General features: G+C 34.1%; 1 protein-coding gene across 1 annotated transcript; it reads left to right on the plus strand.

Annotated features, from left to right (window-relative positions):
* Nucleotides 1–1,050: 1,050 nt before the first annotated feature.
* Nucleotides 1,051–2,329, plus strand: LOC120150248 (transcription factor MYB106-like). The gene is made up of 3 exons (XM_039162939.1): nucleotides 1,051–1,258; nucleotides 1,347–1,476; nucleotides 1,538–2,329. Exons 1-3 carry the CDS (start codon nucleotides 1,126–1,128, stop codon nucleotides 2,205–2,207), a joined length of 933 nt encoding a protein of 310 aa, XP_039018870.1. The 5' UTR covers nucleotides 1,051–1,125; the 3' UTR covers nucleotides 2,208–2,329.
* The last annotated feature ends 21,970 nt before the right edge of the window (nucleotides 2,330–24,299 follow it).

Below are 24,299 nucleotides of genomic sequence, written 5' to 3' on the forward strand. Positions count from 1 at the left end.
TGCTTACTGCCACCCACCAACTGCATTGCTCACCCAACATCTATCTCATTATTAAAATCTTACAGCTGATTATTCTTCCAAGTCTTTGGCTTGCATGGATATGTTTTACAGACACTGGTGCAACGATTGTCGGATTTTATCATGCATTTGGTGGTGAAAATCGCCAAATGATTCACCTTGTAGCTGCTCATCAACTCAGATGATCGTAAGCATGGTTTTCAAGTGATGCAAATTACCGAGGACAGACAGGTGAAGCACATTTTGATTTCAAACCACCTTCACCAATCAACATTGATATTGATTAATCATCCTCTTGGTTTCCACATTTATTTCATTTTTACCATAATAAATTATGTCCACCCATCTTGCTTGCTCGCTGCACTCAATTCTATTTATACCCTCATCTCCCGTAATTATAGCCTTTTCTGACGTTAATTATAGCTGGAGACGATGACCATACTTCAAGTTGCCTGGTTTATATTTTGAATATATTACTTTAATGTTAACCCAATTGATTCTTATTATCATATGTAAAAGGATGTGTGTTCGAATATGTAAGAACACTGTATAATGTTAATTGAAAAATTAAAATAAAGATGATTGTGTAAAATATGTTATAAAATATGACAATATGAATACAGGCGAAGCCTCAACCTAACAACAAAGCTAAAAATTAGTCACTGTTTCTTACCACGTTTTAATTTAATTGCTTCAAAAGCCTCTTTTATTGACTTATTGCACAGTTTCTGGAAATTTAACCATTTATTATAAGTAGCTCCACAATTTTATTTCATCACTTTAAATGCAGAATTCATGAGAAATCTGGCTTAATTTATTGATCATCAATTTCTCAACAGTTTTATTAATTAAAGGATAATTGCAATTTTTTTATTTATCATCTTATCTTACCTAGTGTTTAATGAAATTGATTAATATTTTTATTTATTTATAATGAAGGTTAAAATGGTGTAGTAGCAGTAACTATATTTACAACACTATTTATATGGCCGTGATGTTATATATTGCACTCATATTTCTACTTCCGAAATCATCTCATTCTCATCGCTTTCAAAACAGGTTTGAACTGTGTTTCCTATATTGATCCAAAGGCAAAGTTGAAAATCAATGGGGAGGTCTCCATGTTGCGAGAAGGTGGGGTTGAAGAAAGGGCCATGGACCCCTGAAGAAGATCAAAAGCTGTTGGCTTACATTGAACAACATGGCCATGGAAGCTGGCGTGCCTTGCCTCTGAGAGCTGGTCTTTATCATTAATATCTATGCTTCATTTTTAGCTCCTCTGTATGTGCTTTGGTTTTACTTTTGATCATGTATTTTTGTATATATAGGACTTGAAAGATGTGGAAAGAGTTGCAGACTTAGGTGGATTAACTACTTGAGACCTGATATCAAAAGAGGAAAGTTTAGTTTACAGGAAGAACAAACTATCATTCAACTCCATGCCCTTCTTGGAAACAGGTCTAATCATTTCAGCACTTTACTTGAGTATAATACAATTCTAATGATTTTATACCTACAGGTGGTCTGCCATAGCTACTCATTTGCCCAAGAGAACAGACAACGAGATCAAGAACTACTGGAACACACATTTGAAGAAAAGATTGAGCAAGATGGGGATCGACCCCGTCACTCACAAGCCTAAAACCGACGCCGCCGCCGCTAACCCTAAAGATGCTGCTAACCTCAGCCACATGGCTCAATGGGAGAGTGCTCGCTTAGAAGCTGAAGCTAGATTGGTCCGAGACTCCAAACTAGTCGTCATCCCCAACCCCCCTCCCCAAAACCGCCTCGCTGCACCCTCTTCCTCTGCTCCGAGTCCAACAACGAGACCGCAGTGCCTTGACGTACTCAAAGCATGGCAAGGCGTTGTCTCGGGGTTGTTCACTTTTAACGTCGACAGCCTGCAGTCTCCCAAGTCGACGTTGAACTTCATGGAGAACACAACGCTGCCAATACCGTCATCGTCTGTTGGAATGTTGAATGACAACTTTGGTTGGATACCTTGTGAAAGTGGGGATATTCTAATAGTCGACAATGAGAGTAATGAAAGTGAGTGGAAATGTTTGGAGAAAGCGAACCAAATGCCGGAGGTAAAGGAAAGGTTGGATAATTCAATGGAATTGCAAGAAATGGACTGCTCCTCAGAGGGTGCATGGTTTCAAGAATTATTCGGATTAAATGGTTTGTAACTTGGAGCAGATTCATTTATCTATCTGCAAAATGATTCATCAATGGAGATCACTGAACTGGAGATGAATTAAATCATAGCTATGCTTCAACATCTGTTGCTGTGCCTTGAGAGTAATATATGGATAGGTCTAGTCTAGAATTTTAATGATAAGTGCCTTCACATTATTATTATTAACCGTAATGAGGAATTAATAATAACTGGAAAGGTTTTTAACCTATCTAATTAGAATTGTAACACCCCCCAACCCGAATTCGACCTGGATCCGAGTCTGAGGTGTCACATTGACTTTTTAAAACATTTACTTGGATAAAATAGTGAGTAATTTAAAAACTTTTACAACATATAACTTATTCAAAACGTTTACAAAACTATTCAGAGCTTATACAATTCAAATCTTTTAAATACATGCCAACTAGTCTTTTATACCATAAAATACATTTAAATCATCTATTTTCTGATATGAAACTTTGTAAGGAAAAATGCTGACCTGACTTGTACCTCAACAATCTATAAGCTTGTAAGAATCTGCGTGTGAAACACTCACACGCTAAGTCTATGACTTAGTGAGGCAAATAAATATATAATGTAAACTCTAACTTGTAATCATGCAGGAATAACTATTTTTATCACATCATATCAAATCATCTCGCTCATATGCTTTTCATATAACAATTACATATATATCATCATTTATGTTTTTATCCTGCTCCTATACTATTATACTTCATATCTCTTATTTCTTATTCATATGATCTCTTACATTCATATTCTATAACTTATAACAAATTCTTATATCATCATATATAAGTCATTTATACTCACTCACATATACATCAACATATATATTCATGTAACATATACAATAACCCATATCACACATATATCATATCATGCAATTCATATACATATATCACATACATTGATTTCACAATTATCTCTTTATTAGCCCATGTACACATGTGAGAATTGTAGATATGTGAGTCTATTGAGGTTGTGCACCACTATGCTGTCACCACAGCTCGTATAAATGTCCCGAAGGACCTATCCAGAGGTCACAAAGACCCCGACAACTATCCAGAGGTCATAAAGAACCTCGGCAACTGTCCATAGGCCCCGAAGAACCTAGGTAAACTGTCCATATATCTCGAAAGACATAGATAAACCCTCGACTCTTGGCATGCCAACTATACCCCTAGCTCTCATATCACATAACATGGGCATTATCATTTATAACATTTCATATCACTTATTCTTTCTCTTCTGTCACATACCACATGTATGTGTAACCATATATCTCATATCATATCATATATATCACAAGTGCATGTATTCACGTAGATCATTTCATATGACTTATATCATTTCTCATTTGTTCATGTAACTCGCATGCATATCATGTAACATATAACACATAATCATATAGGCTCACGGTTTTATCACCTATCATGTTATTTCACATATATACTTTTATATCACATAAACTCATATCTTCTTATCCCATAGCTTCTTATTATATCATTCACCTCATATAACTTATATCATTTCACACTTAGTCACATGGGTCATTTCTCATAGCATATATCACATCACATATGTTCATGGGTATATCCCATAGCATATAAAGTAACATATAAACTTATACATGTATTCATGTGTATACTTTCATCTAGCCTATATATCAATGTCATATAACTTATCTCATAACTTATTTGATAATCCTATATATTCTCTTACATAATCTTTATCATATATACATTCCTTCACGTATCTCATAGTTATGTATCATATTACATAATTTAACTTATATCATATTATCATATGTGCATATATCATGGACAATTAACATGTATCATATAAACATTTATTCACTCATATCATTAACATATGTAACAATCAATAACACACACATAACATATCAAACATATACTCATATTAATGAATTCATGCATTCTACTGTAGGAAATAGACTTGTCACAAGTCTTATTTCCATTAATACATAATACACTATCTAATGTGCACTCACATTGGCCTCACTACGTTCCAATACACTTTATGATTTTCCTCTCTTTCGATCGAATCTTAACTTGCCAATCGACCCGGACTTGTTCGTGCTCGATATCTATATAATCATACATTGATACATATCAGTATTCAATTGATATACACTAATCTATCATTTCTTAGACCAAAAGAAATGTCTTTTTCAATTTCCCCTTGAAGTGCATCGATGCATTCTACAATGCATCGATGCATTCTTTAACATGTGCATTGATGCACTACTCATACATCGATACACAAATTACCTTCGATGTTTTCATTTTAAAGGGATGCATCGATGCACTCCTTATGCATCGATGCACCAATTGCATTCGATGTTTTTTTTTAAAGAGTGCATCGATGCACATTCAATATGCATCGATACACCTTGCCCAGAATTTGCATTTTAAGCCCAAAAATCCATTTAATTCAACTCAAATGCTTTATATTTCATCCCCTTTCATATTCCTAACTTACATATACATATTTGCACTCATTTCTACTCAATAATCACTTCTTTAACCTCCATATCCTATTCTCCTTAAGAAATTCAAGAATCATACTCAAATTTCAACATGTTCTAAATTCAATTCTAACATTTATAACTTCTTATTCACATCGAGAACAAGTCAAATTTCATCTCAAAGTTGATTTATTAAGTCTATTTCATAAATTCACTTTGAAACTCATTTTCTTTAATCTTTTATAACTTCTTCATCTTTTGATTTTAAGATAACTTAAGCTTTCCCCAAGCTTAAGTATCACCTAATGATTAAAACCCCACTTAAATTTTAGCTAATAATCAACAACTAAGAAATCTTACCTTTGCAATGGAGCTTACGGGGAGAAGAAGAAGAAGGAAATAAGCTTCTAGATACTCTCCACCTATATGCTTATCTCTTTTAATAAGAGATAAATATCTTTTCCATAAAAAGACCATTATATCCCTTCCATAATTCCCTATTTACCATTAATCCAATACTGAAATATTCATACTTAAACCATTGAACTTTTTAATAATTTATACTTTTGTCACCAAATTTTTGAAAATTACAATTTGGTCACTAACCCATAATTTGGGATGTTACAAATCTCCCCTCCTTTTAAGAAAATTCGTCCTCGAATTTCCATTGGACACTTTGACAAGAACATATCTTTTAATATTCTTAAGTTGTTTTCACAACTTTATCCATTCGCAATTTATAATCAATGATTTGCCTTCAATTTTCCAAAGAATCCAATCCATTTCCGTCTTTTCTTTCCTTCAATCTGCATCTTCCTTCTTCAAAGCTCCCTTTAAACTTGTAAATACTCTTCTCTTTGCCTTCATCATATTTATATAGGATCCAAATACATAATCATATTCAATATTCTTATCATACTTAATTAACTCACTTTATCTTTTCTTCCAATCTTATAACTCTATCACCTTTACTATTACAATTAGCAAATATCAATGGTTCAATCTAGGGCACAAGCCCTAATTAACCAATCATATATCTCCGAACTTTATAAATCTATATACTGTTACTCATCATATGTACAGAAAAATCCAATACTTACTTTTCGATATAATAACTCAGTTAATTTCTTTCCTTCTCATCTAACTGCTTTGCAATATAAACCTAACCTTTCCTCAGTTCCTAATCATTGTCTGCACTACAATACACATGATCCTTTCATATTACTTTATACACTTTTCTTATTTCTTTATCAAACTTATAATCTATACTTCTTGTATATCCCTTGTCATATCTGATTCTGTAAACCTTATCATTTCCTTATTTCATTACTTTCCATAAATCAAAATATCCTTACAACATCGGTTATATCTTTTCTTTTATACTTCTTCACTCTTTTCATATTACCTTACTCTTCTCTATCAATCCTTAACTTCCCTTAAACACACAAATCTTTATCTCCTTCTTTACATCACATTCATATGATCAACACATTTTTCATCGTGTAACCTTGTTAGCCAACGCTAACTCTTTCTTCTAGAGTACAAACCCTTATTATTTCCACACTCTTACTTATACACAGTACTACCCCTTGGTTTCATATCCATAACTCTGATTTCATTCATCTTATAAACGTATCACTGATGCACTTATTCTTGAATCTTTTTTTTCTCTCCAAATTCTAACCACATCACTTGATCTTTTAACGTTCTTATGGTGACATTTGTTCACCATATTCTATATTATCCACGTAATAACAAACTTTTCAATTTAATTTCTCCACTTTGGAGAAATGAACACCTTCTAACACTATCTTAATATCATTTATTCAAAGGTCTGTAACAACAGAACCTTCCTCAAATTCACCCTTGAGCTCGGGTGCTCATTACTCTTTTAACTATTTTGATACATTCATTCTATGAGTTAACGATGTATATAATTGAAAACACATTGGAACATCTTTCAACATCATGATTCATTCTCTAATCATATACATGCATTCCCTGAGGTTTTTCGCTCTTCTCCCTGCCTGGCCAGGGTAGGTGAATGCTATTACCTTCAGGTCTATCGCCTTGTGCTTCACTTTGGAAGCTCTCATAAATTCATGTGCTCATATCATTTCTTCTATCACATATCACGTATGCATATGATCATCCAATTCATGTCATATAACATATGTCATTTGCATATGTTCACATATCTTCTATCATATCATATAAACATATATATATAATAAATCATTCTCATGTATACACTTATCTTATATAACATAACAATTGAACTCTATCAACAAGACAACACACTCCTTACTCTATCATATCAGAAAATTTTTCACTTTGTGTTGGCATGTGTACTTTTTAAAACACTTTTTGACTTCGTTTTTAGCCTAGAATCGGCTAAATCGTATCTCTGATACAATTAAATATAACACCCCCAACCCGAATCCGACCTGGATCCGAGTCTGAGGTGTCACATTGACTTTTTAAAACATTTACTTGGATAAAATAGTAAGTAATTTAAAAAATTTTATAACATATAACTTATTCAAAACGTTTACAAAACTATTTAGAGCTTATACAATTCAAATCTTTTAAATACATGCCAACTAGTCTTTTATACCATAAAATACATTTAAATAATCTATTTTCTTATATGAAACTTTGTAAGGAAAAATGCTGACCTGACTTGTACCTCAACAATCCATAAGCTTGTAAGAACCTGCGTGTGAAACACTCACACGCTAAGTCTATGACTTAGTGAGGCAAATAAATATATAATATAAACTCTAACTTGTAATCATGCAGGAACAACTATTTTTATCACATCATATCAAATCATCTCACTCATATGCTTTTCATATAACAATTACATACATATCATCATTTATGTTTTTATCCTTCTCCTATACTATTATACTTCATATCTTTTATTTCTTATTCATATGATCTCTTACATTCATATTCTATAACTTATAACAAATTCTTATATCATCATATATAAGTAATTTATACTCACTCACATATACATCAACATATATTCATGTAACATATACAATAACCCATATCACACATATTTCATATCATGCAATTCATATACATATATCACATACATTGATTTCACAATTATCTCTTTATTAGCCCATGTACACATGTGAGAACTGTAGATATGTGAGTCTATTGAGGTTGTGCACCATTATGCTATCACCACAGCTCGTATAAATGTCCCGAAGGACCTATCCAGAGGTCACAAAGACCCCAAAAACTATCCAGAGGTCATAAAAAACCTCGACAACTGTCCATAGGTCCCGAAGAACCTAGGTAAACTGTTCATATGTCTCGAAAGACATAGGTAAACCCTCGACTCTTGGCATGCCAACTATACCCCTAGCTCTCATATCACATAACATGGGCATTATCATTTATAACATTTCATATCACTTGTTCTTTCTCTTCTGTCACATACCACATGTATGTGTAACCATATATCTCATATCATATCACATATATCACAAGTGCATGTATTCACGTAGATCGTTTCATATGACTTATACCATTTCTAATTTGTTCATGTAACTCGCATGTATATCATGTAACATATAACACATAATCATATAGGCTCACGGTTTTATCACCTATCATGTTATTTCACATATATACTTTTATATCACATAAACTCATATCTTCTTATCCCATAGCTTCTTATTATATCATTCACCTCATATAACTTATATCATTTCACACTTAGTCATATGGTTCATTTCTCATAACATATATCACATCACATATGTTCATGGGTATATCCCATATCATATAAAGTAACATATAAACTTATACATGTATTCATGTGTATACTTTCATCTTGCCTCTATATCAATGTCATATAACTTATCTCATAACTTATTTGATAATCCTATATATTCTCTTACATAATCTTTATCATATATACATTCCTTCACGTATCTCATAGTTATGTATCATATTACATAATTTAACTTATATCATATTATCATGTGTACATATATCATGGACAACTAACATGTATCATATAAACATTTATTCACTCATATCATTAATATATGTAACAATCAATAACACACACATAACATATCAAACATATACTCATATTAATGAATTCATGCATTCTATTGTAGGAAATAGACTTGTCACAAGTCTTATTTCCATTAATACATAATACACTATCTAATGTGCACTCACCTTGGCCTCACTACGTTCCAATACACTTTATGATTTTCCTCTCTTTCGATCGAATCTTAACTTGCCAATCAATCCAGACTTGTTCGTGCTCGATATCTATATAATCATACATTGATACATATCAGTATCCAATTGATATACAATAATCTATCATTTCTTAGACCAAAAGAAATGTGTTTTTGAATTTCCCCTTGAAGTATATCGATGCATTCTATAGTGCATCGATGCATTCTTTAACATGTGCATCGATGCACTACTCATGCATCGATACACAAATTACCTTCAATGTTTTCATTTTAAAGGGATGCATCGATGCACTCCTTATGCATCGATGCACCAATTACATTTGATGTTTCTTGTAACACCCCCAACCCGTACCCGACCCGGATATGAGTCAGAGATATTACATTGACTTTTAAAACACAACTCTTAACCAATAATAGCAAAATATTTGAACTTATATTAAGAAAATACGATAATATACATATTGTAATATAAGTTTACAAAATATATCAGAGTTCATACAATTTATATCTTTAGAGTACATGCCAACTACACTCTATGTACAGTACATATATTTTCTGATCTGACATTTGGTAAGGAGAACTGACATGTCTTGCTCCGCATTACTCTTTACTCTTCTCGAAACCTACGTGTGAAACAATCACACGCTAAGTCGAAGACTTAGTGAAGCATAAAAACTTATAATGCACTTTATAACATATATCAATATATGCATGTTCTGTTCTATCACGCTATACCAAATTACATGATTTCCTCATATCATGTAAAATTATATCAGATTAATTAACAATAAATACATACATACACATAAATCATCATTATTAGTTTATCATGTAATCACATACTTTTATGCTTAACCTTTTCAATCAAACACTATACAAACACAACATCATATCATTTGTAATACATTTATCATATCACTAACATATATTTGTTTATATCTCTTGATTAGCCCATGTACACATGTGAGAACTGTAGATATGTGAGTCTATTGAGGTTGTGCACCACTATGCTGTCATCACAGCTCATATAAATGTCCCGAAGGACCTATCCAGAGGTCATAAAGATCCTCGGTAACTATCCAGAGGTCATAAAGATCCTCGGTAACTATCCAGAGGTCATAAAGATCCTCGGTAACTGTCCATAGGTCCCGAAGAACCTAGGTAAACTGTCCATATGTTCCTTAGAACATAGGTATACTGTCCATATATCTCGAAAGACATAGGTAAAACTGTCCATATGTTCCGTAGAACATAGGTAAACCCTCGACTCTTGGCATGCCAACTATACCCCTAGCTCTCAAGACATATAACATGGGCATTTTCTTTTATACTTATCATTTCACATAACACATAGTTCAATTACTCATAGAACATTTTCATATGAGTCACATTTACATGTCACATAACATATCATATAGCTTAGATCATTTCTCAGATATTCATATAAACATACATATCATATCTTGTTTACATAAGATCATATACTTCATATAACATATAGAAACACCTAGAACACTTTCACGTAGCTTATATCAATTTTTAGAGTCCTTTCATATTACCTGTTGACATATATCATATATATATATAATAACATATATCATATTATCTACCTTATGCTCCATTTCTTTGTATTCCCTTTTTCATATCAGCATACATTTAAATATTCTTATATGTCCTGTCAATATCCTATAAACTTACTCATATTCTCATATATCATATTTTAATATAATTTGTATAGTAATACTCTATAATTGTATCGTATAATGATTTTACCCAAGTACTCCTTTATAAAGTTTATATTACATGTTCAATTAGTCTCATGTTATCTTATAAATAATTTCCCTTTATTTTATATCATTTTCCTTTTCCACTCACATAAACCATCTATTTATTTAGTTCAATTTATCATGATTTCCACAATACTCTTTAATAAAACTTTGTAGCTCTTCACTATAATACATAAACTATAGTTTCCTTTAATTTATCAATCTTCCCTATATTACTTATGTATCCTTATTTATGCCTTCGAATTCATACTATTCTCTTAGAGTCTCCTAACATTTCTCGTATAATCACTTATACCATATCATATAACTTATACTTGATTATCTTATTCTCTCATGTTCATTTCATTTCTTATGACTCTATCATATAACTTATTCAATGTTCTCCCATTATTACATAATAAAGTCTTACATAAATCATATAGCATATACAAATCATATAATTATCTTTAGTCATGCATACATACAATCAATGTAATACATATAATCACATATAGTTATAACCAACACATAATCATGTCTATGACTTCATGCATATTACTCTAGAAAATAGACTCATCGCAAGTCTTATTTCCATTAAACACTACATGTCACTAGTATGCACTCACCTTGCCTCACTAGTCCATTCCAATCTCTTATCTTTCCTTGATCGATCTTAATTGCCAAATGTTCCGGAATTGCTTTACGCGTAGAATCTACATAAATGTACATTTTGAGGCAATTATTAGATACCTACACCTTGTAATTGGATACTAGCAACTTAAACGAACTTATTAAACCAATATTCCCATTTTTCCTTTAGGGGGAATCGGTTCCCTACTAAGGGGGTATCGATTCCCTCATGACATTCTGGAAATTTTATTCGTTTGAAGGGGTATCGGTTCCCCTTGAATGGGTACCGATTCCCCTTGCCCAGAAATCATATTTTCAACCCGAAAATTACTTCATTTCCTCTCAAACACTTCATATATCATCCCCTTTTCATTCTTAACTCTAGTACACATACTTAAACCAATCTATATTCATTTATTTCATCTTAAACCTCAAAATCCTATCTTCCATATGAGATTCAAGAATCATACCAAATTTTCAATGTGTTCTAATTCCAATTCTAACACTTCATACTTCTTAATTAGATTGATGACAAGTCAAATTCATCCTTAGAATTTCAAAAACCTTTCTATATCAAAAGTTCATTTCTAATCTTTTAATAGAAATTCCTTTCTAATTCTCTCTTCTTGATGTTTTAAGTTTATACAAGCTTTCCTTAAGCTTATATAACCCCCAAAGATTCAAAACCAACTTATAAATTCCAGAAATTAACAGTTAAAAATCAAACTTACCTTTAAGCTGGAGCTACGAGAAGAAGAAGATAGTAAGAAGAAGGCTTCCAGAAATCTCCCAAAACCCACGTGTACAACTCTTATTTAAAGAAAACACAAAATATCCTTTAAGCTGAAAAGACTAAATTGCCCCTTTAATTATCCATCTATGATATTTAATCCATCATTAAAATTCCTTACTTAAATCCCAAATCTTTTAACTTATTTCAAAATTGAGCACAAAGTTTCCAAAATTTACATTTTAGTCACTGACCCGGCTTTTGGGATGTTACATTTCTTCTTTAAAGAGTGCATCGATGCACATTCAATATGCATCGATACACCTTGCCCAGAATTTGCATTTTAAGCCCAAAAATCCATTTAATTCAACTCAAATGCTTTATATTTCATCCCCTTTCATATTCCTAACTTACATATACATATTTGCACTCATTTCTACTCAATAATCACTTCTTTAACCTCTATATCCTATTCTCCTTAAGAAATTCAAGAATCATACTCAAATTTCAGCATGTTCTAAATTCAATTCTAACATTTATAACTTCTTATTCACATCGAGAACAAGTCAAATTTCATCTCAAAGTTGATTTATTAACTCTATTTCAGAAATTCACTTTGAAACTCATTTTCTTTAATCTTTTATAACTTCTTCATCTTTTGATTTTAAGATAACTTAAGCTTTCCCCAAGCTTAAGTATCACCTAATGATTAAAACCCCACTTAAATTTTAGCTAATAATCAACAACTAAGAAATCTTACCTTTGCCATGGAGCTTACGGGGAGAAGAATAAGAAGAAGAAGGAAATAAGCTTCTAGATACTCTCCACCCATATGCTTATCTCTTTTAATAAGAGATAAATATCTTTTCCATAAAAATACCATTATATCCCTTCCATAATTCCATAATTACCATTAATCCAATACTGAAATATTCATAGTTAAACCATTGAACTTTTTAATAATTTATACTTTTGTCACCAAATTTTAAAAAATTTCAATTTGGTCACTAACCCATAATTTGGGATGTTACAAGAATAAGCATGATCAGAATGCGTTTCAGTTTCACGACTAGTGTTAGTTCTCACTTGATAATACAGGAATGATGGAATCATGTGGTGAAAGCAATATATGGCTTCGTGTCACTCTCCATTGAAGACAAATATCAGTGGATGGGACACAATCATTCATTATTTCTTTGCTTGCTTCTGATCTAGTCCCTATCACTTGCAAACAAAAATAAGGTTTGTATACTTTAATTAATGAAGATATAAGATAGGTAGGTGCAGCTTTTTAGTACTAGTAATGACAATGATCTCCTATTGGTTGGGCCCCTTTTAAATCCCAGCAGAAGCTAGCAATGTAAAGATGCATGGGAGCTTTCCTTACCAAAACCCTACCTATGTTGCTCCACCAACACCTATCAAAAACATGAAGCAACACCAACACTTTTCACCAAAGTGATACCTCTAAGGATGCTTATGTTAATAATATAAATTAGAGAAAATAACCTCAGTGACCAAAAATGCCTTATAATATACGATTTTAACCAACTTTTTTTGGATTTGCCAAAATGACCAACTAAATCGCAATGCGATCTCCGATATCGCAAATCAGTTTCCAGATTCGCAACGCGATTCTGACTATCGCATTGCGATTTCCCAAATTCGCGTTGCGATTTTCCTAATTCGCAATGCGAATACGTAAATCGAAATGCGTTTACGTAAATCGCAATGCGAATCTGTAAATCGCAACGAGATTCTGACTATCGCAATACTGAATTTCAAATTCGCAACTCGATTTTTGAATTCGCAACAGGTTTTAATTTCGCAACACAAATGTTTTGGGTATATAACTACGCAGCAGCAGCAACTCATAACCTAAATCCCTAAATCGTAACTCATTCCATCTCCATCTATCACTCTCTCTGCCGACATCCGTTTCTATATCCAACGACATCCTTCCCCATCCGGTAACAGGTTTTAGTTTCGCAGCTCGTTTGTTTAGTATATTAATTTACAATAATGAAATCATCTAATGTTGATCATGTTTGGATAGATTTGTGTTTTGGAGGGTCATGGGAGAATGTTCATGGTGTTTTACAATATATGCCTTTACCCATGAATCTTCAACTAAAACTGTCATTAAAAAAGTTAACTTATGAAACTCTAATGTTACGTGTTGCAAATAAATTGAATTTAGAGCCCCTAAGTGGATTTAGGCTATCTTATCAGAGAAATGGTAATGTTTATTTGTTAACCGACAATGAAGATGTTGAACGATTCATTGCTTACATTAGTGTTTCAAGTGATGATGTTACATTGTATGTTGTTGAACCTAGAAGTAGTGAAGTTGGGTCAGTAGCGGGTAGTAATCAACTAAGTTTTTCAACCCCAGTTTATGGTGCTCAAAATTTAATGGTTCCACCACAATTTCATCACCAAGTAAATATTGTTTCACCACATTTCCAATACCAAACACAATCTCAAAACCCACAACCTTTCCCTAATCCAAATCCCAATCAACTTTCAGCACCAAATTCTGGTTTTCGTATTGACCAGTTAGACGATGATGAGCCAACAGAAAAAATTGTGAGTACTAGTCAGTATTCTAAATTTGATCTTGGTCAATACCCGGACTTTGATCTTGGTCAATACTCGGATTTTGATGATTTTTCAGAAGAAGAAACAGACCCTGCGTGTAATGATTTTGATATTGGTCAATACCCAAATTTTGATGATGAAACAGCCGTTGCTGAGGAAGATGTTGTTGATGATAATGAGGAGGAAGTTACGACTGTAAATGAACATGTTGAACATCCATTCTGTAATTCATATAACACTGAAGAAGAAAAAGAAGAAGAAGAAATCCCCAAAGAAAATTCCACGGGAGTATAACTGGAATATGCCAGAATTACTTCAGATACCGGAAGAAGAGTTGGTAAAGATAGCAGTTGATTGTTACACAAAAATTATTCGTATCAAGAAAGATGATTGTTTTGATACAAAGGAAGACTTGAAGATAGCTTTGTATACGAAATGTGTGGAAGATGGCTATCAACTAAAAGTTAACAAATCAAGCAAAGATTGTTTCGAAACAAGGTGTATGATTGACAAAAACTGTATGTGGCGTATGATTGCAAAGAGGATAAAAGATTGCGAAATGTTTCAAGTTAGGACTTTTATTGATAAACATACATGTTCAAGAACCCAAGTTTTTCATCACCATAGACAGGCAAACAAAAAGGTGTTGGGTGGTTTTCTGGTTGAGTTAATGTTTTTGAATGGTAGGGTATATCGGGGACATGAAATTATGACTGACATGAATGCTCGGTTCAAGATTAGTATCTCATATTCTCAAGCTTGGAGAGCCAAATGTTATGCCTTGGAATTGTTGAGGGGGTCGCCAGAAGCATCGTTTGCCCAACTATCGGCTTATTGTCAAAATTTAAAGCTGAAAAATCCTGGGTTGGTAACTCATATCAAAACAGATAGAGATGGACGCTTTGAGTTGCTGTTTATCGCCATTGGTGTTGCGGTTAGTAAATCAATATAATTTTGTTGACTCATTTTTGTTAGTTACATGCATTTCACATTTAAATGATTATATTTCTTGTGTATATGATTTTGTAGATTCGTTCGTTTATTAATTGCATGCGTCCAGTTATTATAGTTGATGGAGCACATTTAAAAGGTCGATACCTTGGAGTAAACTTATTAGCAGTAGCCATGGATGGTAACAATGGGATACTACCAATAGCTTACGGGGTTGGCAAATCTGAAACCTCTGATTCATGGACATGGTTTATGGGACATCTTAGGGATTACATAGGTCCTATTAGCAATCTGACAATTATATCCGATAGGGCAAACTCAATTGACAACGCTATTAGAAGGTGTTTCCCAGATGCTTTTCATGGACTTTGTGGTGTTCATTTGTATAGAAATCTAAAATCAAGGTCTGTTGGTATAAAAAATCACAAATGGACATACTGGAAGACTGTAAAAACTTATCGGGAAGTGGATTTTAATAAGCATATAAATTGTTTAAGACGTGTTTTGCCTCAGTGTGCTCAAACACTAGAAGATGTCAGGTTTGAAAGATGGTCAAGAGTACATCAACTTGGAGCAAGATATGGTTTCATGACGTCTAATAGTGCAGAATCAATCAACGCTCTAAGTCGTCATTCCCGGAAATTACCCATTACTATGTTAATGGAGTTTTTTCGAGCCTCTATTCAACAGTGGTACTACAAGAAAAGAATCCATATAGGTATTATTTCTTTAAATTCATAACTTATCATATATTTTACTAAGTATTATTTATTTAAATTTACAGGAACATTGGAACATCGTGTTACACCATGGACAGAAAAAAAGATAACGAAACGTGTTGTGAAGTCAATGTCATGGAGAGTTGAACCATGTTCAAACACTTTGTTTGAAGTACTGGATAATAACTTAAATGGGCTTGTCGATCTAAATGCAAAGACGTGTAGTTGTATGAAATTCCAAACATCTGGTTATCCGTGTGGCCATGTTATAAAAGTTTCTCTTCATCTAAACCAAGATGATTCAAGCGCATACGCTATGGATTGCTACACTACAGAAGTATATCGACAGACTTATGGCGAGATTGTCTACCCTATTCCACATTCTTCTGAGTGGGACATACCAGATGACTTACAAACAGTTTTGCCACCAGCCATGGACAGAAGGATACCTGGGCGACCAAAAAGTCACGATCGTATACCGTCTAAGGGTGAAGAGAAGAAGAGATCGACATGTAGTCGGTGCAAGGAAAGTGGTCATACAAGGTTGACATGTGGATCACCAGTGCCATCACAATCTTCTTTTCTTCTACCAAAATATGGATTGTCTTCGAGGTCCCAATCACAACCGGCTTCACCTTTTGGGACTGTTAACTTAGGTGATTTTTAAATGCAAACGTTGTATTATGTGTATATTATGTGTGAACTTTTAACATTTTTAGCTAGGCATGTGTTAGTAACTTGAGTTTAAACATTGCTATGATATGTTCAGTTGTTATCACTTATTAGACATTCATTTGACTATCGCAACGCGGAAATCACAATGCGAATATGACTATCGCAACACGAAAATGACTATCGCAATGCGGAATTGACTATCGCAACGCGGAAATGACTACCGCAACGAGAGAATCGCAATGCGAAATGAAAATCGCAATGCGAAATGAAAATCGCAATGCGAAATGAAAATCGCAATGCGAAATGAAAATCGCAACGAGTGAATCGCAATGCGAAAATGAAAATCGCAACGCGAAATTAGTTTCGCATTGCGATTTTCATTTTCGCATTGTGATTCACTCGTTGCGATTTTCATTTCGTATTGCGATTCTCTCGTTGCGATAGTCATTTCCGCGTTGCGATAGTCTGTTTTGCATTCAACATAATGCAGATTGAAATCAACAAATCAACTATTACATTTCAATCAATTAAACAAGCACAAATATTATGTACACATCAATTAAACAAATCAACATTTACAAATCATTTTTTACAAATCAATTAAATAATCAAATAATAATAATGAAATCAACTTTTGCACCCATACATCCATTTCACGCAGCTCACTTCAGGATTAACCTGAAGAAACCAAACATTGAATCAACAACACTTCTACACATCTAAAACCTACAAACAACAAATTATTGAATTCTAGCTACTTAACCAAACATTTTCAAACCAAAAAGAGTAAATATGTTTAACAACACTTGCATTTGACTTACAAATTGTTTATGGACACTTTCATAACGCGGATGCTGGTAGGCAGCGTCTCGCATATATCGCTCTAGCCATAAAATGTCGAAACCACAAGCCTACTGCACCTCTATCTCTATCGGTGGGAGGTAGAAAATGTGTACTTCCTGTCGTCAAACGCTCCAAGCACATGCATACGAGAGGACCACAATCCCCTCTGGCTTCCTTCGTTTGTTGTGGCGCGGTCTCGTCTCTGATAACTGTAACATTGAACTTCTTTGGCTTCTTGTTTCCAGACTTAGTCCAATAATCAATTGCATCCAAGAATTTAGCCAAATAAGAGCTCCATCCCTTAATCATATCTCTCAAATCAGACAATGATATGTAATTTATCATGCTGTCATATACTATTGTCTTTAGGGATGGGAGCTGAAGCTCGACGAGAAGCCAATGAGTACGGTCCAAAACAGGGATAAACACCTGCATCGAAATGTAATAATTCAAATTGCGCACTTATTTATGAACACCCTTAAAATATTTAAACAAATATACTAACCTTATCGACCTCCCACCATGCAAGATAAAGTTTAGCTTGTCCATTAGCCAACACATATGATTCTTGTCGTTGATTTTTCAAGTGAACTACGTGAAAAGACGTCGGCATAATTGTATATCGCGTTTTTTAATATTTTTCTTCAATTTCCTTACAATTAGAAGGCGTGTCACCCATGCATCAATATGTTGTTTTACAAAAAAAGACATATATTAGTGAATTACATAAATTTAAAAAAAAATTAATCAAACTGAAATATAAGAAATATAAGACTTACCCCCCCATCGAAATAGCCGTTGTCTTCAACCCCTAATAATACACCCCACCAAGACTGTTCAATCAACAAATGCATATCATCGTTGAGTTTGTATATGTCAGCGTAACACCCTTGGCTCCGCTCATGTAGATAAAAATCAACTGCGGTCTTAGCCCAAAGGGTATTATCCAGAATTGTTTCCGGTAGTTGTTTCCTCTCCACTTCATCTGCCGAAATGGTACTGGCCGGTAACTTATACGAAAGCCAACAATCATCCATCATGTCCGGCACATGAGGGGGCTTCTCAATAATTTGATATATTACGCCGTGTGAATCGGACTCTAGAATGTTGGGAGGGACCTCTTCAACGATGACAGTGGCCCCTTGAACGGTGGGAGGGGACTCTTGAGGGATGATAAGGGCCTCTTGAACGATAGGGGAGGCCTCTGAAACGATAACATGTGAGTCGGGCTTTTTTTTACGAATTCTTCGCACTATTGGGGTGAACGGAGACGTAATGGCACGTGCACGTCGTCTGATGCGTGAACTCCGTCTTGCAAGAAAAAACCGACGTAGAGCATCCACCTTAGCGGGCCGCTAAAAATAAATTAATACATAAATCAGTAAATAAACAGACATGATATTAAACAGTGAGAACAAAGACAAATATATTTCAAACTTGCACTGTATTCACCCAAGTTATTATTATATCATTGTTCACAAAATGCATCATATAACATTCCAGAAGTAAGCACTTATATAAACATTTAAAAGGACAACATATAGGTTTAGTGCAGGTTCAATGACAACATAAAGAGTAGTAGTTTATTCTTGAAACTTAAATTTTCAACACTGTGAAGTTAGTATTTGTCTTTTGGTTGAAGTAATGCAATTCATTCAAGTTTCAATTTACAGAAGAAGAATAGAATCTGAAACTTAAAATCGCAACGCGAAAATGACTATCGCAATGCGAAAATGACTATCGCAATGCAAAAATGACTATCGCAATGCGAATTTGACTATCGCAATGCGATTTTCATTTCGCATTGCGATTCTTTCGTTGCGATAGTCAAATTCACATTGCGATAGTTATTTTCGCATTGCGATAGTCATTTTCGCATTGCGATTCTCTCGTTGCGATAGTCATTTTCGCATTGCGATAGTAAACTATTCTTCTTCTGCAAATTGAAACTTGAATGGATTGCATTACTTCAACCAAAAGACAACCAAAAACAAATACTAACTTCACAGGGTTAAAGAATAAACAGTTAAACAGTATTGGCAGCAACCGAATGAATTTACTAAGCAATCTAAGTGAAATTACGAGTAAATTTATCATCAAGTTAAATATGAAAAATATTAAACTTACCTCGTTGCGTAGAGTATGAACCTCGTTCTGCAACGATGCTACAATCTCACGTAGAGCTGCTACCTCACCACGTAAAGTAGACACATCAACACGCCATGCACCATTATCATCGCGTAAAGTACCGACCTCCTCACGCAAGGCATTGACCTCATTACGTAACTCCCCTAACTCATCCCGTGGAGGTGGAGGTGGAGGTGGAGAACATGGAGATAAACGTCGTGGCATCTTTGCCAGTCGCCTATCATGAGGTGATGGTGGAGAAGAGGCTCGATGATATGACAGAATAGGTGATGACTCTCATTGTGGAGGTGTATATTCGGGTCGATCAGGTGATGGCTCTGGGTGAGGTGATGGCTCTCGAAGTGGTGGCTACTCATCATCCGTGCCATAAAAAAAAGCTTACTAGCTTGCCACCAATCAGTGGCAAGCTTAGCTTCCGTGGGTGTCAGCCTCTGTAACGAAGTGTTGGCCTCCTAACAATATAAAAGCTTAAACAAAGTTAAACGTGTACTAGTAATAACTTGTTTATAAATATATGGTAGTATTTGTGTTAACTTACATTATTTATTGTAGTATACGGTAGTAAATCTTCCCATTGCTACAAGGACCGTTTCCTCTTCCAGGAAATAGCCCTAGGAATATCATTAGAAGTTTTTAATGCATATGTCCGCATGGCGGGAAAGGCCTCAAATATCCAAATCTACAAACAATATAATAACAAACATTAGTAATTGTTAAAGAATTAATTATAATTTTGGAAACATTATATAAAAAGTATTACCTTAAAGGCTCAAATAAAGCCTGACAAAGTGTATTTGGAACCATCGCCACGCAAACTTTTCCGATCATTAAAGGCAGACGATAACTTATTCCATGTAGCTCTCTATAGATACGAACCCCACGAAAACAGGTTCCATGCATTTAGGTCCTCTACCAATTTAATTAGATCATTAGGAATAGGTTGTCGGGCCTCTCTGCCTAAAAATCCGACTTGCAAAAGTATTAGAAGGCATACTCGGACAACATCGACGTCATCTATCCGAGTAAAACCATCTTTCTTATTCAATAATCTCGTCAAGTCTTCCAAGTGTAAATTCGACTTCTCCGTTGACTGCTCAGGAAAAACCCGGGAAAACCATGATAGGCGGGTAATATGTCTAGTGTACCGATCTATATCATCGTGTCCGAAGCGTATACCGGTGATTAAGCATAACTCCTCCCGCCCAAAACACGTATAAGCCGGTGGAAAATCAAACCATATCTCTTCATCACGACGTTGTATAGTCTCTGGTAGATCGCTAGTCATGGTTTGAAGAAACATATGGGTTAACATAGCATCTCCACCCGGATGTTATACTTTCAGCCATGGCCCAAAGCAAGTATCCTCAAATATTTTTCTTTGTGCAGGTGAAAGCTTCGACGCAATTGTTTTGGCCAGGCTTACTTTATTTCTTAAGGTCAATTGAGCCGAATAAAAGTTCTGCAAAAACAATAAACATACCAATTTAGATATACCAAAAACTACACTGTGAAGATATGAACAATAAACATAAAGAGTAGTAGTTTATTCTTCAAACTTAAATTTGCAACACTGTGAATTTAGTATTTGTTTTTTGGTTGAAGTAATGCAATTCATTCAAGTTTCAATTTGTAGAAGAAGAATAGTTTCTGAAACTTTAAATCGCAACACGAAAATGACTATCGCAACGCGAATTTGACTATCGCAACGCGAAATGAAAATCGCATTGCGATTCTCTCGTTGCGATAGTCAAATTTGCATTGCGATAGTCATTTTCGCGTTGCGATTCACTCGTTGCGATAGTCATTCTCGGTTTGAAATACTAAAATTGAAAGAAACTTGAATGGATTGCATTACTTCAACCAAAAGACAAAACAAAGACAAATACTAACTTCACAGGGTTAAAGACTAAACAGTTTAGCAGTATTGGCAGCAATCGAATGAATTTAATAAGCAATCTAAGTGAAATGATTAATCTATTATTGAAAACACCAGTAAACTTATCATCAATTTCAATATGAAAAACCTAATAATAATATAAAATTTTCAAAATAAAAATAATTAAAAAAACTAACCCTCGGTGGTTGATTTGGTTGATTTTCCATTTCTGACCGTGAATGATTTCGCCGGAGATGGAGACTGTTATCGTCGTGGGGACTGATTTCGTCGGAGATGGGGACGGATGTCGCCTTAGAGAATGAGAGATGAAGATGAGACTGAGTTGTGATTTAGAGTTTTAGGTTATGAGTTGCGATTACGAGATATACTGTGGACGGTTCAGTGTTCCGATATATTAATATATTCGTGTCTGGAATTTGAAAAAAAATACGCGTTAATACGAATGGCGCTATGTAAATCGCATTGTGATAGTCATATTCACATTGCGATTTACGTATTCGCATTGCGATTTACGTATTCGCATTACGTATTCGCATTGCGATTTTCCAAATTCGCGTTGCGGTTTACGTATTCGCATTGCGAATTAGGAAAATCGCAACGCGAATTTGGGAAATCGCAATGCAATAGTCAAAATCGCGTTGCGAATCTGGAAACTGATTTGCAATACCGGAGATCGCGTTGCGAATTATCGATCTCATTGCGATTTAGTTGGTCATTTTGGCAAATCCAAAAAAAGTTGGTTAAAATCGTATATTATAAGGCATTTTTGGTCACTGAGATTATTTTCTCTATAAATTATCATTTAACTTGCTCAAGTATTAACATGTTAAAGATATATTAATCTGTCGAATAGTTAAGAATATTCATATTGTTTCATTATGAGTTTGAACCTTGACATTTATCTTAAAAATATAAATACTTCTCTATTTATCATGATTTTTTTAAAGTAACTAAAAAAATTCAAAATCATTCCTAGAAGTTCTTAAATAATAAAAATATTATTTTGAATTATAAAATATAAAAAATTAAACATTTTCTAAAAATATATTTTTATTAACTTTATTTATTGGAGATAAAATAAGTAGACGTTGTATTGAAACTTGACATGTGAGTAAACAATTTAACCTTGTAATATATATATAAGATAAAAATAAGTAAATTTTTTATTTCTATAGTGAATCTCACGTACAAATAAGATAAATATTCATTTAAATAAAATAGAATAAGTATATAAATATCACATCTTTGACATTTAGTTATTTCAAGCCGTCTTGGTGTTCCTGGAAGCTTTTACGCGCTTTGAGGTTGAGCTCGAGGCTTTGAGGTAGCGGAGGTGTTCTCCCCCTGCGGAACAGAACCACAAGAACCCTCACTGTCCGGCAAAGATCAAATACCTACACAATATAATACACACATTCCATAAGAAAACGCTTTAATCATACACCGCAGTTCGATATCTAACTAACTAACCGATGAGGCTTCGATCTCTGCAACACCTTCACATCCTCCCTGCATCAAGTCACAATATTTTGCAGCTTCATTCTCATCTTCGAATACCTATAAGATGAAAAACTATGGTAAACAAACAGAAAGAAATTCAAGGATTGAAGTCCCAGCTTTGGTCGGAAACTCCAACAAGTTGCCGGGCCCGGGAAATGAAGTCATACCATATGGCATACAGCAACAGTACTAAGTTTTAAGCATGGAGAAACAGGAGGCAGAAAAGAATGGTCAAGCAGAGAGCATATTGAAAAGGAAGAAAAAAAAAAGGCCTTGCAAACTCTTCATTCATTGACAATCGACACTACACATTGAAAAATATCCGAAACACTGAATCATTGATACTTATAAGTACTCCTTCCCTAACATCCTCCACCAGCATTTCAAACTTAGTAGGCTGTTCGGTTTTGTTTCCACGTCCAGAACTCCGCTTTGCACCTTTAGAGAACAATAGAATAATTCAAGAAAAGATTGTACTGGGGTTTCGAAAATAAATTAGACCTGCAGTTTCTTCGAGTCTTCATTGTGCACAACTGGTTTTCCTTGTGAGTTAGAACGTATACAGGTTTCGAAGGGTCTCCGTCTCTCCATGGATTTACCTCCAATACTGAACAAAGATTAAAAGCAGAAAAGTACTGAAGCTTTGGGAAAGAAAATAAAAAGATTTGGTGTACCAATAAGCCATTAAGAAAACAACACAGGCTGTCAAATAATTTATAATCATTATCCCACACAAAAGCATATGCATTAATAAGCTAAAATATTGCACACCAAGTACATACAGAAACCCATACTCTACATATCTCAAGATGAAGGGTCGACGTTATGTTGCTTCAGTTTTGCATTTTTTGTGATGAACTAATGTATGACATAGGTAAATACGTGGGAAAAC

This window comes from Hibiscus syriacus, unplaced genomic scaffold (genome assembly GCF_006381635.1).
Source record: "Hibiscus syriacus cultivar Baekdansim isolate YM2019G1 unplaced genomic scaffold, ASM638163v2 tig00111022_pilon, whole genome shotgun sequence".
NCBI lineage: Eukaryota > Viridiplantae > Streptophyta > Magnoliopsida > Malvales > Malvaceae > Hibiscus > Hibiscus syriacus.